At 40.4% G+C, this 14,594-nt stretch overlaps 1 protein-coding gene across 1 annotated transcript in view; it reads left to right on the top strand.

Moving 5' to 3' along the window:
* Nucleotides 1–14,594, top strand: part of Efcab5 (EF-hand calcium binding domain 5) — a 95,610-nt gene that overhangs the window by 31,814 nt on the left and 49,202 nt on the right. The window contains exons 3-5 of the mRNA XM_027426684.2: nt 5,843–5,998; nt 10,479–10,578; nt 12,558–13,664. Of these exons, the coding sequence (XP_027282485.1) occupies nt 5,843–5,998; nt 10,479–10,578; nt 12,558–13,664 (1,363 nt within the window). The remainder of the gene's footprint in view (nt 1–5,842; nt 5,999–10,478; nt 10,579–12,557; nt 13,665–14,594) is intronic.

Genomic DNA, 14,594 nt, shown 5'->3' with positions numbered 1-14,594 from the left:
ATATTATGTAGAATGCGAATGGATCTATGAGGCATTTGTCAGCCTGACACTATCTTCCTTTATTATGTGAATTAATTTTGTCTTATTTGCTGGGTTAGGCTGTTAACATTAGTTTTCCTAACATGTCTGAACACCTCTTCCTAAATGTAAACATTACACAATCAGACACTTTAATTATAGAAAACACTTACCTGGTTAAAACCCAAGAAAATGTTTCTTAAGCTAAGCCAACCCAGAGCACATGGTGAGGACCTATCTCAACAAAGAAAACCTTGCATGAAAATATCTAATGATCTGACCAAAAAAAAAAAAAATCACTGGGCCATCCTGTGTGGCACAGATAGTGCCTGGAGTGCTTGCTGTTTTACTTTTGAGATGAGGTCTCATGAAATAGCCCACACTGGCCTTGAACTCCATCCTCCTACCTCAGCCTCTTACATTAGTGCTTTTCTAGGCTCATGCCACAGCACCTGGCTTATGTCACTTGCTTTTCAAGAGGTTTGCTTTAAGGGTATTTTATTGGCATCTGTTTATGAAACTGGAAGAAAATATTAATATTAGGCTTAAAGACAAGATATTAACTACAAATGCTACCCAGTGGAGACACTATGCCATCCAGTTGCCCTGTGATGATGGAATGTGTTTGGGAACATGGCAGTCATTGAGTGCTAACAGGGGAAATCATAGAAAGGCAGGGGATGAAAGCTCACAGATGTGTCTCTACTGTTTTCTGAGGAGAACTGGTCTCTTCATTGACTACAATCTACTTATTACTTTTTTCCGCAAGAAATTATTTTTTATTAATTCAAATTAGAAACAAGCCTGCTTCACATGTCAATCCCTTCTCTCTCTCTCTCTTTCTCTCTCTCTCTCTCTCTTTCTCTCTCTCTCCCTCCCCTCCTTCCTCACCCTCACGGGGGGGGGGGCGCTCCATCCCCCCTCTGCTCCCCAGGGAGGGTAAGGCCCTCCATGGGGGATCCCCAAAGTCTGTCATATCATCCTGGGCAGGGCCTAGGCCCTCCCCCATGTGTCCAGGCTGAGAGAGCATCCCTCGACTTGGAACAGGCTCCCAAAGTCCTTTCTTACTCCAGGGATAAATACTGATCTACCACCAGAGGCCCCATAGAGTGCCGAGGCCTCCACATTGACATACTTTTTAACCCTGTTTATTATACAAAACAAAGGTTCAAAATAACCATCTGAGAAAATTGTCTCCTAGTTCACAAGCTCTCAGGCACAGCACAACAATGCATTCTGTTGGAATGGAATGAGTATATTTGTAGGTACAAGTAGGAGTTTATGTCTTTGTGTGTGCAATTACATGAATGCATGTACATGCTGGATGGGACCAGGGAAGGGTGTTTGAGATTGAAACCACAACAGGGTGTCAAGTCATTCTGGTTGCCTGAGACTAGGAGTTTGCTGGAACGAGGGGTTTTCAGGGTTAAAATGAGGGAAGTCCCAGGAGAAGTGAAGCAGTGGTGTGCTCTCCTCCACTTGCATTGTTCCCTGAATTTTTGGCCCATCTGATTACTAAAGAGATTCCACACATTTAACTGCTCACTAGAGGCAAATGTAAATAACCCAGTGTGTCCCTGATTATCACGAGACTGTATAAAGTAAAGGTTGGTTTCTCAGGAGCATCCTTCAGTAAGTTTGGGCAAGCTGAGGCCATTCCTGAATTAAATAATGAGCTTAAGGATAATTCTACACATTGATACTGTGTGAGGGAGTTCTGATATTAGCTTTCAATTCTTCATACTGAGAAACCATGTATCCCTTGGCCAGAAGTAAGAAAGGCATGCCTCTGCTTGTATTCTCTTCTTTGGGTGTTGTTCTCTTCTTAGTAGTATTTTCCTTTCTCGTGGAATGTCAATCATTTAAGTCTGGGTTCTTCAAACTGATGTGGCACTTAAGATTAAGGTGAAAGGTTTTATAAACTGTACCCAAAGATTGTACCTCTCCTTTAATACATTCTACTAAATGTTTCCCATAGTGATATTTTACACCTCAAATGCTTTCTAGTCTCTCTAGCTCATCTATGTTTTTATTTTTGGTTTCTTTCACTCATGTACTCTGAGTCATTGTAGTATAGAACAGAAGAAAGGAGACTGTGTAGCTTTGGGAGATGTTACCAGCAAAAGTATGTTATGAAAATACATGAGAAAACCTTAGGGTGAGGGGAGAGAATTCTCTGCCAGAGAAATGAGAAGGGTTGGGTGAACAAGCCTCTAAGTCAGTGTGTCTCTTCCTGGACAGTCTTCTTCTATAAGAAATACATAAGAGGAACTGACTGATTAGCAATTCCTCATCACCTGTAGTACTTTGCTAGTGTTGCCATGGCAAACTACCACAAATTAAGTGGATTAAATAACAAAAAGTTTGTTTTCTATAATTTTATAGGCTAGAAATCTGAGACAAATGTCAGCAAGGTTGGTTTATGTTGATGATCAGTCTCCTTAGTTTATAGATGACTAGTTATCCCCTGTGATGATCACTCTCCTTGGTTTATAGATGAATAGTTGTCTCCTGTGATGATCAGTCTCCTTGGTTTACAGATGACTAATTTTCCCCCTGTGCATTCACATATCCGTCCAGCTGTGTGTGTCCAAATTTCTTCTTCATACAAGGAGTCCTACTAGATTAGGGCCTACATCTAAAAGCCCCGTTTTAATTTAATTACCTCTTCAAAACTCTATCTCCAAATACAGTCATATTCAGAGATACTAAAGATTAGGCCCACAACAGAAATTTGGGGGAAATACTGCCTAGTTCATGTCATTACGTCTTATATTTCACTAATAAGGGGAAAGGCCTTTGTTTATTTCACTTGCTAGATGAGTTTTGAAAAGCCAAGACTCCAGAGTAGTACTGCTTAGTGTAGAACTAGCTATAATTACCTTTTGTATGGTGTTTGGGATCAAGCCCATGTCTTTGTGGATGTTGAATGAATGTTCTACCACTGAGCTGTATCCCCAACCCTCAATAATTGTTCTTGTTTAAACGCTCCCTCTGAAACTGGAAAGCTAGTTTTCTACTCAAAGTCTGTACAAACAAACCATTTCCTCATTGCTTGATCACAAACACAATCTGTACTTGTATATTCTATGCCTTGTTTGCAGACTCCTGGTAAACTACCAAGGCTTACAGATACAATTTGTAAGTTACTACCTCAGCTAGATAGTTTCCAAACATGGTTCTCTTCCCATTGCTCTTGCATTGGCTACTCTGAACTCTCCATTATTTCTGCAATTAAATAAGCATGATTCTTGATGGCCCAACACAGTAGACTCTTGACAGCAGCTACAAATCTATTAAATGTGACATTTGCCATCTTCTCAACATCAAATCAGAATAGAAAAACCTAGAGAGAGTTCATTTTTTTTGAGACCTGGCTCAGAGAGGTGGCCTGACAAAAGGCAGTTCAAATGTTAAGCAGCCCACAGAGCTTTTAAAGTGATGGTCTTTAAGTTTTGATTCACCCTTTGCAAGGTTATAAAAACACAAAGGCTCCCGTGTATTTTCACTTTTCTTCTGTTCTGATAAGACATTTAACTTTCTGTAATTGTTCTATATAGAATTGAATTTGTGGTTAGGTGGCTGACTGGTAATCTTTATGTTACATAACAGACACATTTCACAATTGGAATATGCTCACTCAGAAAACCCGTAGGTTATAAATCCTGGGTGTTGAACTGTCTTGCAGTCAGGGTTGTTTTTTTTTTTTTTTTTTTAGCTAATTCTTGATTCAATAGAATCCCCACACTCCAAAAATTCACATAGCTTTAGCATTAATTCCCAAAAGCTAAACAGAATATAGAGCAATATTTTATTATCATGAACCAATATTTCTTTCAATATTAGAGGATTTATCTACAATGTAAAAATGTCAATTATGCAATAATTCTACAATATGAGTAAATTTTTAAAAAGTCTACTAATCAAGCAAAGAATCATTAGTACTAAACAATAAGAGCTCAGAATACTGAACTAATTAGGACCAGTTACCTGGAATCATCCAGCTCAGTGATTCTCATACTTCAGTAAACCTATATCCCCCATAAGGCTTATTAAAATACAAATTGATCTCAACCCCAGGATTTCTGATGCAGTAACTCAGGGGCACAGCTCCAAACTGTATTCCCAGCACATTCTTATGCGATGCTGTCGGTGTATGGACCACACTGTAAAAATCACTGATCTCATTCAGCTCTCCTCCTCTAAGAATATAGTTTCTGACCTCTGGAAGGACTGTCTTATTCTATAAAGAAAATGATATTCACCAATTTCTTAAGTAGCTGTGTTGTAAACAAGAAAAATGGCTATAAAGTTATTACGAGGAATACCCAGATTCTGGGCATACTGTGCACACATTTCTGTGACCTCACCATGTCCGCTGAGATAGCTGCTACTGTGATAACCCATTTTGTAAGTGAAAGAGTGTAGAAACGAGGCTTTAAACCCAGACAGAATTTTAACCCCTTGTACTACTCTGCTTCTCCAGTTACTAGATAAGAACTTAACTGTGCTCATTGACCCATCAAGAATAATGACAGCTGCTGGTAGGGATATAGCTCGGTTGGTAGAATGGTTCTTACTACACCCCAGCACAGCAGAATCCAGGCATGGTAGGACATAACTGTAATCTCAGCAGTCAGGAAGTGGAGGTAAAAGTTTAGAAATTTAAGGCTAGTCTTGTCTACAGAGGAATCCGGGGCCAGGCTGAAGGTGAGACCCGGCCTCCAAACAAGCAACCAACCTTTTTTTGCAAGTCAAGTGATAATTTATAATTCGTTTACATGGCTACAAGTATAATAAACCTTTTAAAAAAAGGTATATGCATATATGTGTTTGTGTCTCCATCTGTGCAACTATATACACACGTGTGTGGAGATTCCTTCTGATGTCAGATTCCTTGGAGGTGGTTACAGGCATTTGTGAAGCACCTGATGTGGGTTCTGGGATTCAAACTCTGGTCCTCATGATTAAGCACCGAGTGCATTTAAATGCTGAGGCATCTCTCCACCTAAAATGTCTTTTACATTCTGCATTCTAAATGTGCCTAGGTACTATCAGTGAGAAGATGACCAATCAGCTTTAAACATGTGCTCATGTTGGGCTTGAGAGATGGCTCAGTGGTTAAGGCACTTGTTGCCCTTACAGAGGACCCAAGTTAGATCCCAAGTTTCTGCTTGGTGGCTCACAGTTTCAGGAGATCTGATGCCTTCTTCTGACCTCCAAGGCACCAGGCATCCATGTGGTACACATACACACATGCAGGAAAAAGTTCATAGACACAATATAAAATAAAAATAAATTAGAAAAATACTTTAAATGTGCTCATGAATGTATAAAACACGTCTATTTAAAACAAATGATTTGTTTTCTGTAGAAAATTACTAAAATGGAACTTTTTCACATGCATGTATTACCTATTAATTGCAAGAACTAGAAACCAACTTGGTAGGGCTGAAAGAGAAAGGCTCAGGATCCAAGGACTTTAGGAATAGACTAGAACAGGGACTTTGAGAATATCAAGACTGTTTCTCTCTGTTCTGTCTCTCTGTCTCTCTGTCTCTCTGTCTCTCTGTCTCTCTCTCTCTCTCTCTCTCTCTCTCTCTCTCTCTCTCTCTCTGTTTAATTTCATAGTGTCTTTTCACAGGAATAGAAAAGGAACTAAGGCAACCCCACAGACGCGCACTTACATGAAAACACTTTGATAAGCAAATGATGCGGAAACGTTTTACAGGTGATACCATTCGTAAATGTGGACTGAAAACCATTGGGAAAACCCAAATGAAGAACATGGTTTTAAGTCACTTATCCTACTTTTTTTCTGCAGTACATCTCTGCACAGGTTGAAAACTTGAAAAGTGAAGTTTTTGAGGAACTCCTTAAGCATCTTTGCCACCGTGCAGAGGAATTCCGGGAGATCATAAAAACTGACATACGGAGACATATGTTTGCTGATCTCTTCCTGTGCTGTGACAGTGCTAAGGTAGGTGAGACACTGAGAGCTCGCTTCTCACACTATTCACTGTGAGGGACCAGCTCTGACGTGATGGTTGTTGGTGATGTTTTAATTTCTGATATATCAGGCTTGATAATGGTAGCCCACTGTCCACCATTTGATAATGAAATTGATTACAGAGGGGGGAAAGAAACACAGAGTACAAACACGGAGAGTACAATCTGTTTTTTTTTAAATTATTTGATTAAAACCTGACTTATCAGCTACTTTTTCCAAATTGCTATAAAATTTTCTAGATCTTCTTCTGTGTTTGTACCTTTCTTATTATTGAATGGGTTCACCCTGTCCCACACCTTGAGTGGCATTGACTTTCAACATTTTCAACTTGTTCTAAGTCTATCTCTTGTGTATGTAAGTGCAACAGAGGCCAGAAAAGGTTTAGATCCCTCAGAGCTGGAGTCACAGGCATTTGTGACTCGGGCGCTGGGATTTGAACTCAGTCCTCATAATTGAGCAGTTAATGCATTTAACCACTAAGCAGTCTCTCCATTCCCTTATGCTAGGTCTTAAAATTTTATATTCATAGACTTCTTACAAAGACTGTCATTAGCAGTCAACAGAATGACATCAGACACGGAAGCTAGAAAAATAATAATTGAAATGGCTTTTGAGAATGCTAATGCCCAATGTAAAAGGATAATTATGCCTTTAAAAGCAAAATCAACACCATTAGAGGATTGCATCCATGATACAATTATTATTGAAACATGGGTAGAAGAGGCATTCATTCTCCAGCCACGCTGAGGAGAGGTTACAGTCTGAGGCTTGGTGAGAGCTCATGGAGACAGGACCAGCCTATTCAGTCTGAGGTAGTGGTAAGAAGCTAGTGGTCAGCTGCTCTGCTTTTCTGATATTCAGCTTGAAGTTTGAACCCCAATATCCATCTCTGGGTCTTTTATTTTTCGTGTTACAGTGCCTCTTTGTCAGAACTTGCTAGGTTATTCTGGTGCCATGATTTTTACTTCCTGGTAAAATGCCTAGAAGGCAACCACTGTGTATTGGTCAGTTAATTTAACAGCAACTCCAGTGCCATGGTCAACATGGCGGGATAATATTTGGAGCAATTAGTAGTGGTTTGCTTGTGCTCCTTGGTTTTCCTCCCATCATTAAACAGTCATGTGGAGCTCTTGGAAGGAAGGTAGAATCCAGGATACAAAAGTCAATTAAATTTCTGAATGGTTATTTGTTTTTCAGCAGTGGCTGAAACAAATATTTAGAAAACCTGGATTTTAATATAAAAATACTGGCTTCTCAAGAAAGAGTAGAGAATCCTAGAGCAAGGAAGAATAAATAATAGCATCAAAAAATACTATCAAAGCATTTATATCTTACTAGGAAATTGGGGCCAGCTGGTGGTAGGAGGCTAGAGACTGGAACTAACTTAGAGGTCATCTGGTTCTCTAAGTTAGGTTACTATCTGAGTCTCCATTCCTTGGTCCTAGTCAGAGTTGGAGACTGGAGGTAACAGTGATCACATGTAAGTTTCTGGAAAGACCCAGATTCTCATTTCAGATCACCATTAAAAAAGCTAAATTTGCTGTATTATAAGGTCAGGATATCTGATCTTCAAACTTCCCCAATTACAAAATCCTGCCTGGCATTTCACAGTGCATCCTTCTAGACATCCCAGAAGATTTGTAAGATTCTGTCTGGAAGATCACTGGGAGCACTTGGGAGGAAAGAAGGAAGATACTGGAATAAAAACAAAGTTGAACAGCTCCAGTACTCAGGGTCCTCATACTCCAAGGCAAGCGCCTGTGGATGAACCAGCATAGAATGTCATGCAGAGAACAGGATGAGAGCAGCTGGCTCAGGGAAGAAGTCAGCTGGTCCTTACTGTCTGGCTGAATAATCTAAACCAGTTCTCCTAAGAAGCTGAGCTGAGGAAGAGGCTGCTCTGTGGAGAACCTTCCCTCAGAAACTGTGAGAAGATGAGGAGGAACAGGCAGAAGATCTCTGGGAGCAGAGATGGTAGCAGTACCATCAAAGCACCCCAGCCCTCTCGAAAGAAAAGGGCTTGAGTAAACCACACTGTTGAAAGTAAGTAAACTAAACCAGGCAGTGGTGGCACATGCCTTTAATCCCAGCCCTGGGCATGCAGAGGCTGATAGATCTTTGTGATTTCCAGTCCAGCCTGGTGTATATAGTGAGTTCCAGATCAGCCAGTGCTACAGAGAGATTGTGTCTCAAAACAAACAAACTGAAAATCAGAAAGAAAGAAAGAAAGAAAGAAAGAAAGAAAGAAAGAAAGAAAGAAAGGTTTGTGTGTGTGTGTGTGTGTGTCTGTATATGTGTCTCTGTATGTGTGTGTGTGTGTGTGTGTGTCTGTATATGTGTCTCTGTGTGTGTCTGTGTGTGTGTGTGTGTCTGTGTATGTATGTGTGTGTGTGTGTCTGAGTGTCTGTATGTGTGTCTGTGTGTGTGTGTGTGTCTGTGTATGTATGTGTGTGTGTGTGTCTGAGTGTCTGTATGTGTGTCTGTGTGTATGTGTGTGTATGTATATGTGTGTATGTATGTGTGAGCGTCTGTGTGTGTGTGTCTGAGTGTCTGTGTGTGTGTGTGTATGTCTGAGTGTCTCTGTCTGAGTGTGTGTGTGTGGATGTGTATGTGTGTATGCATCTGTGTGTGTATGTCTGTGAGTGTGTGTATGGGGGGGGGTTACAGAATGACTACAGTGGGTTAAAGAAGTAAAGAATCTCAAAGACGCCTGAGAATCCAAAGGTGGCAAACTGATAAAATTCTAGAGGAGTCTGTAGGAATGAGATGAACCAGCTAGAAATTTCTGGAGAAGCTCTGTGGCTGCTGCAATTCAGAACTGAACAGGAAGATGGAAAGATGGCAGTGGGACGACCCTAGGTCATGTGATCTTCAGATACTAAGCCAGGCTGGAAGCCCTAAAGCTTTTTTACCTGTTTCGTCTGGGTGAATCCCCCAGTGGCCAGACAACAGGCTGGGGGAGCTGGAGACATCTCAGTCTCCTTTACTGCTCAGTTGGTATTAGGCCTGTTGTTAGTCCCACAGCTCAGAAGAGAGTGAGGACAGACACATTTACAAGCAACACTGATAGTAATTCCACATATTTACTTTATAAAAATGTATCTAAATGCATGTTAGAAGGTGTATATAAGATTATTCATCACAGTGTATTTTTCTCAAAAAAAGAATGCTAAGAAATTACAATGTTTTCATATTATACTATATAGCAGTTAAATGAATAAAATATCTTTTTTTCTTTAAGATTTATTTCGTTTTTACCTTACATGTATGAATATTTTGTCTGCGTGTATGTAAACACACCACATGCATTCCTGGCGCCTACAGATGAGAAGACCATGGGTCATGTGATCTTCAGAAACTAGGCCAGAAAAGAGAATTGGATCCCTTGGAACTGGAGCTATAGATGGTTATGAACTGCAATGTGGGATCTGAACCTGCAAAAGCAAAAAGTGATCTTAACCTCTCAGCGATGTCTCCAGCCCCTAAAATGAATAAAATATATTTATCTACACAAATTAGATCCCAATGCTGAGGAAACAAAAATCACTTTGAAAGTTAGTCATGGTACCGAACACCTATAATCTCAAGCCTTGAGAAGACAAAGTAGGAGAATATTGAGTTCCAGGCCAGCCTGGGATACTTACCAAATCTCAGGCCATACTGGGCTGGATAGCAAGACCCTGCCTCAATCCCCTTCCAAAACTGCCATTTAAATGGAAATGATCCATGTATTTTATCAGTCTAATACACTTTTGTGCATGCTTTTTTTGTGTGTGTGTGCTTGTTTATCATGTGTAAAAGTCGAAGGAGAACCTTGGGTCTTCTTTTTTGTTGTTTCTTTGGAACAGAGTCTCTCATTGTCTGGAACTTGCCAAGTCAACTAGACTGGCTGACCAGAGAACCCCAGGAGAGCCTCAGTAGCTCTCTGGTGCTGAGATGACAAGGACTCGCCACTACACACAGTTCTTTTATATGGGTCCTGGGGATTGAACTTAGATCCTTGTGCGTGTAAGGCAAGCACCTTACCAACTGAGCCATCTCCCAAATCCTGGAGCTACTTTAAACAGTTGTTAATTCCAGCTACTAAGATCACAGGTGGTGGTGTTAGCCTTACCATTTTTTATGCTTTTCTGTCATGAAAATTTTCTCACAATAAAGTATCAAAGAACAAGTAAAGAGCAGAACTGAGGACCATGCATTGAATTTATCCAGTAAAGCCAGTCACAACAAATAGTTGTTAAATATCCACTAAGCCCAAGGTGTTTTGAGATGTAACAAAATGGGAGAGATGAATATAAGATGCAGTTTATGGATTTTGATGCTGTGGTTTTTATTTTCGTGATAATCGTGGAGTTTGTGGTGATCACAATACTCAGGAAGTCATGGTCTTGCACCATGAAAGCTCCAAATTAAATCTGCTGCAGCTACTAGTTGCAAACTTTCTGTGTAGGTGAAGGTCTTGGATCGGCAGAGGACACTGGCCTTGCTGGAAATATTCTATGATCAAAGTTCACACACCACTAGGAGTTTACTCCGAAACCCAAGACAATGTAAGTGTCACTCAGAGGTAAGGGTATACTGAAGCCGGGTGTCGCAGTACAACGGTAGATAACATGGGATCATTTTGCTCTCAAGGGATCTCCGTGTATCATCTCCCTAAGCCATGGCAGCCATAGCTTATCTACTTGTTCATATTCCCACAGAGTTCACTCTTCTTCACCGCTACATGGATTTTTCACCAAAGTTCAATATTTAAACTTCTGTCACAGAAGAATTCAGCTAGAATGACTTTTAAATGTGTTTCAGTGAAGAAAGGCTCTGGTGATAATTTGAATGCCTTAGAAATTAAGTTAAGAATGGTTATTCCATTTACAATGTCCAGCTTAGAATTCTAAGGTTTCTGTGGGAGATATTTCCTTTACCCAAGCAGATTTACTTACATTGCTTTTGTGGTAAAATATACATGTATACTTAATATGTTAAAGTAGTTTTTTATATGTTTTTCAATGAAACATTTCAGGGTTGTTGTTTTTTCCAGCACTTGCTTACTGTGGGAGGGAAAGTGCCATAGCGTTCCCATGGCAGTCAGAAAGCAGCTATAAGTTCTCTCCTCCCACCATGTGGGGCCAGAGGATCCAATTCAGATCCTTCCTCTGGCTTAGTAGCAAGCTTCTTTACCTCCAGGGCATCCTCCAGCCCTATTTTTATTTTTTAAAGATAATGTCTTTTAATGGCTGAATTTGCTAAATGATGTTAATATCTTGTTTTTGCAGGTAGACTTATTACTTGGATACTTAAGAATCTGTAGGTGGTATACTGAAAGCTGTAGGAGCCACAATGTTATAGCTTAATTATTAAATATTTTGAGAAGAATGGGGACAGACAGGATTTTGTGGAGTTTTATTTTGAGGGAAGAGTGTAAGCAGGCTAAGTCCTGGGGACTCTAAATCTCCCCCTAACCTGGGGTCACAGCCAGCATAGTTGTAGCCAGCAGATTTTGCTGCTAGGATCAATATCAAGATCCTGGTGATAACCATCCGGTCTTTCCCGAAAGTCCTTCCTTCTTTCCTCCATCTTGCTCTTTCTTTCTTCTCTACTAAAAACTGAACTCATATTAAGCATACAATCTACCCCTGAGCTTCACAATAACTCCTTTGTAGAAAATTGTGAACCATGTGTCCACCTAAGTCATAGAAGGAGAGTTGAGAAATAAAGAAAATTTGAAGGAAAACCAAGGGATGGAACCCAGTGACAGGTTGCTAGCTTATGCTTATATAGTGTAGGATTTTTAATTTCTAATTTATTATTATTTGAGTGTGATGTATGTGTTGGGTGGGGTGCATGCATGCCACAGTGCACATGGGGAGGTCAGGGGTCAACTTTGTGGAATCGATTCTCTTCTTCTACTGCTATGTGGGCTCAAGGGATCGAACTCGGGTCATTAGTGTTGTGCAACCAGCACATCTCTCCAGCCTGTATTGTAGACACTTTAAAAGATGTTCGAGATGGAAAGACAGTTTCACTCCCCATCTCTGTGCTGTAGATAATGTGCAGAAAGGGACCACAGAGGTAAGGGACAAATTTCATTTGTTTTAGCAATCTAAGCAATACTCCAAGTAGCAAAAGAAAAGATACGTTCATTTTGTAAACCACACCTTTCAGGAAGCATTGATAATTCATAGTGAGAATTCTTTGTGTTCCTTTGAGTATCTAGTTGCAGCAAAAGGTACCTTTTTTGTTTGTTTGTTTGTTTGGGGCTTGTTGTTGTTGAAGACAGGATATCTTTATGTATGGAACTCACTATGTAGACGAGGCTAGATTCAAACTCATAGAGATCTGCCTGCTTCAGCCTCCCAAGTGCTGGGATTTAAGGCATGTGCTACCATACCCAGTTCTGATATTTATTTTTAAAGTAATAAGCTTATGTTATAGTCACTGCATTCAGTGCTATTTTTTGCATTAATTCAATAATTCTGATTCTATACTATAAGATCAATAATTTAGATAAATCCTTTATTGTCTGCATTAGGGCCACTTATTGAATTTGAGGAGATAGAGTTGTCTGAATTCTGGGGAGATATGGATATTAAGAAGCACATTTATGAAGATTTTGATAAACTGCTTTTAAAGATGAATGTGTTAGTTGCTAGCCAAGTCCAAGAAGATCAAAATCTCTCACAACAGCAGAGAGAGACAAGTGCAGACCAAGAACCATCCCCAGAGTCAGCCACAGAGTCAGGAATACATCTGGCTTCACATAGGCCCCACAAAGGGTCACTTTCAAAACAAGGACAGGGCAAAGGGCGCAAATCATCCTCTTTAGGACAAGGGTCCCGCAGAAGTTCTGTAGCAGAGCCAAGATCACACAGAGGGTCAACTGCAGAGCAAGGGTCCCGCAGAAGTTCTGTAGCAGAGCCAAGATCACACAGAGGGTCAACTGCAGAGCCAGGGTCCCGCAAAAGTTCCGCAGCAGAGCCAAGATCACACAGAGGGTCAGTTGCAGAGCCAGGGACCCGCAAAAGTTCCGCAGCAGAGCCAAGATCACACAGAGGGTCAGTTGCAGAGCCATGGTACCGCAGAAGTTCCATAGTAGAGCCACGATCACAAAGAGGGTCAGTTGCAGAGCAAGGGGCCCGAAGAACTTCAGCAGCAGAACAAAAGCTGCAGACAGGGCAAGACCCAAACATAGAATCTGTGTCAGAGCAAGAAGCACATAGAGAGTCAGTCACAGAGGAACCCGAGCAACGCAGAGCATCAATAGCAGAACAACACGAAAGGTCGACTGCAGATATGCAGTCTCCTAAGAGTTCAGAAGCCAGGTCACGCAGAGGATCAGAGATGGATCAAAAACAGGGCAATGAGTCAGAGGAACACAAAATGTCAGAATATGGACCACAAGGAGAGTCCATTTCGGAAGAGCCACAGCGTGAGTCAGAACAGGAACCACTGATAGACACCATTCCAGAAGAAGAGGAGTCACCCTCAAAATTAGAAGAAAGTAGCACCTTGGAATCTCAAGAAGAAAAGCCTTTGCCAATCATAAGTGAAGAGCAAGCCTCCAGAGATTCCCTACAGCAGGAGGAAGTTCCCACACACAGCAAAAAGGATCATCCATCAAGAAAAGATCACCTTCCAGGTAGCTATTTGGTTCTATAAAATCATCTTTCTGTTTTGTGGAGTGGCTGTTAGGAAGCTTTTTCAGAATGTACTCATTTAAGTTAAGATCTCCGCTGGCATAGGTATCATGTCATGTAAACCACACGTAGATTTGATGCTCAACATTTGAGTCTAGACTTTGAATGCTCAATTAAATGAGAACCAGAATGCTTATTATTAATTTACCTAGTATTTCATTTGTATCAAAAGTCCATTAATATGAAATCTAGCAATATTTTTAGTTGCTTTTTTAAGGCAGAAACATTTTTGATTTAAATGCAAGTCACTTTTAAGTTTCCTTTTATTTCAACAACAAATGGTGGTATATGCCTTTAATCTGTATATTTGGGAAGCAGAGAAAAGTGAATTACTACAAATTGGAGGCCAGCCTGGTTTACGTAGTGAGTTCCAGGCCAGTCAAGGCTACATAGAGAGACCCTGTCTAAGAAAAACAAACATCTTTCATTTTTGCTTTTTTTTCTATAAGAGTTTCCAAAATCTGTATTTCAGACAAAAACAAACAAACAAACAAACAAAAACAACCACTTTGAACTTTAAATATTTTAAAGTTTTTAGCCAGGTAGTGATGGTGCATGCCTTTAATCTCAGCATTTGGGAAGCAGAGGCAGGTGGTTCTCAGTAGTTTGAGGCGTACAGAGTGAGTTCTAGGACAGCCATGACTGTTACACAGAGAAGCTCTGTCTTGATAAACCATTTTTAAAAGTATCTTTAAATTTGTTTTATGTGTATGGTTGTTTTGCTTGTTTACATGTCTGTACTATGTGTGCAGTACCCACAGAGGCCAAAAGAGGGCGTTGAATCCTCTGGAACTGGAGTTACAGTTGGTTAACACCATATGGGAACTGGGAATAGAACCTAGACTCTCTTCAAGCACAAATGCTCTTAAATG

Source organism: Cricetulus griseus, chromosome 7, assembly GCF_003668045.3.
Source record: "Cricetulus griseus strain 17A/GY chromosome 7, alternate assembly CriGri-PICRH-1.0, whole genome shotgun sequence".
NCBI lineage: Eukaryota > Metazoa > Chordata > Mammalia > Rodentia > Cricetidae > Cricetulus > Cricetulus griseus.
Note: the sequence above shows the minus strand (reverse complement) of the source record. Positions and strands in the feature narration are given on the sequence as shown.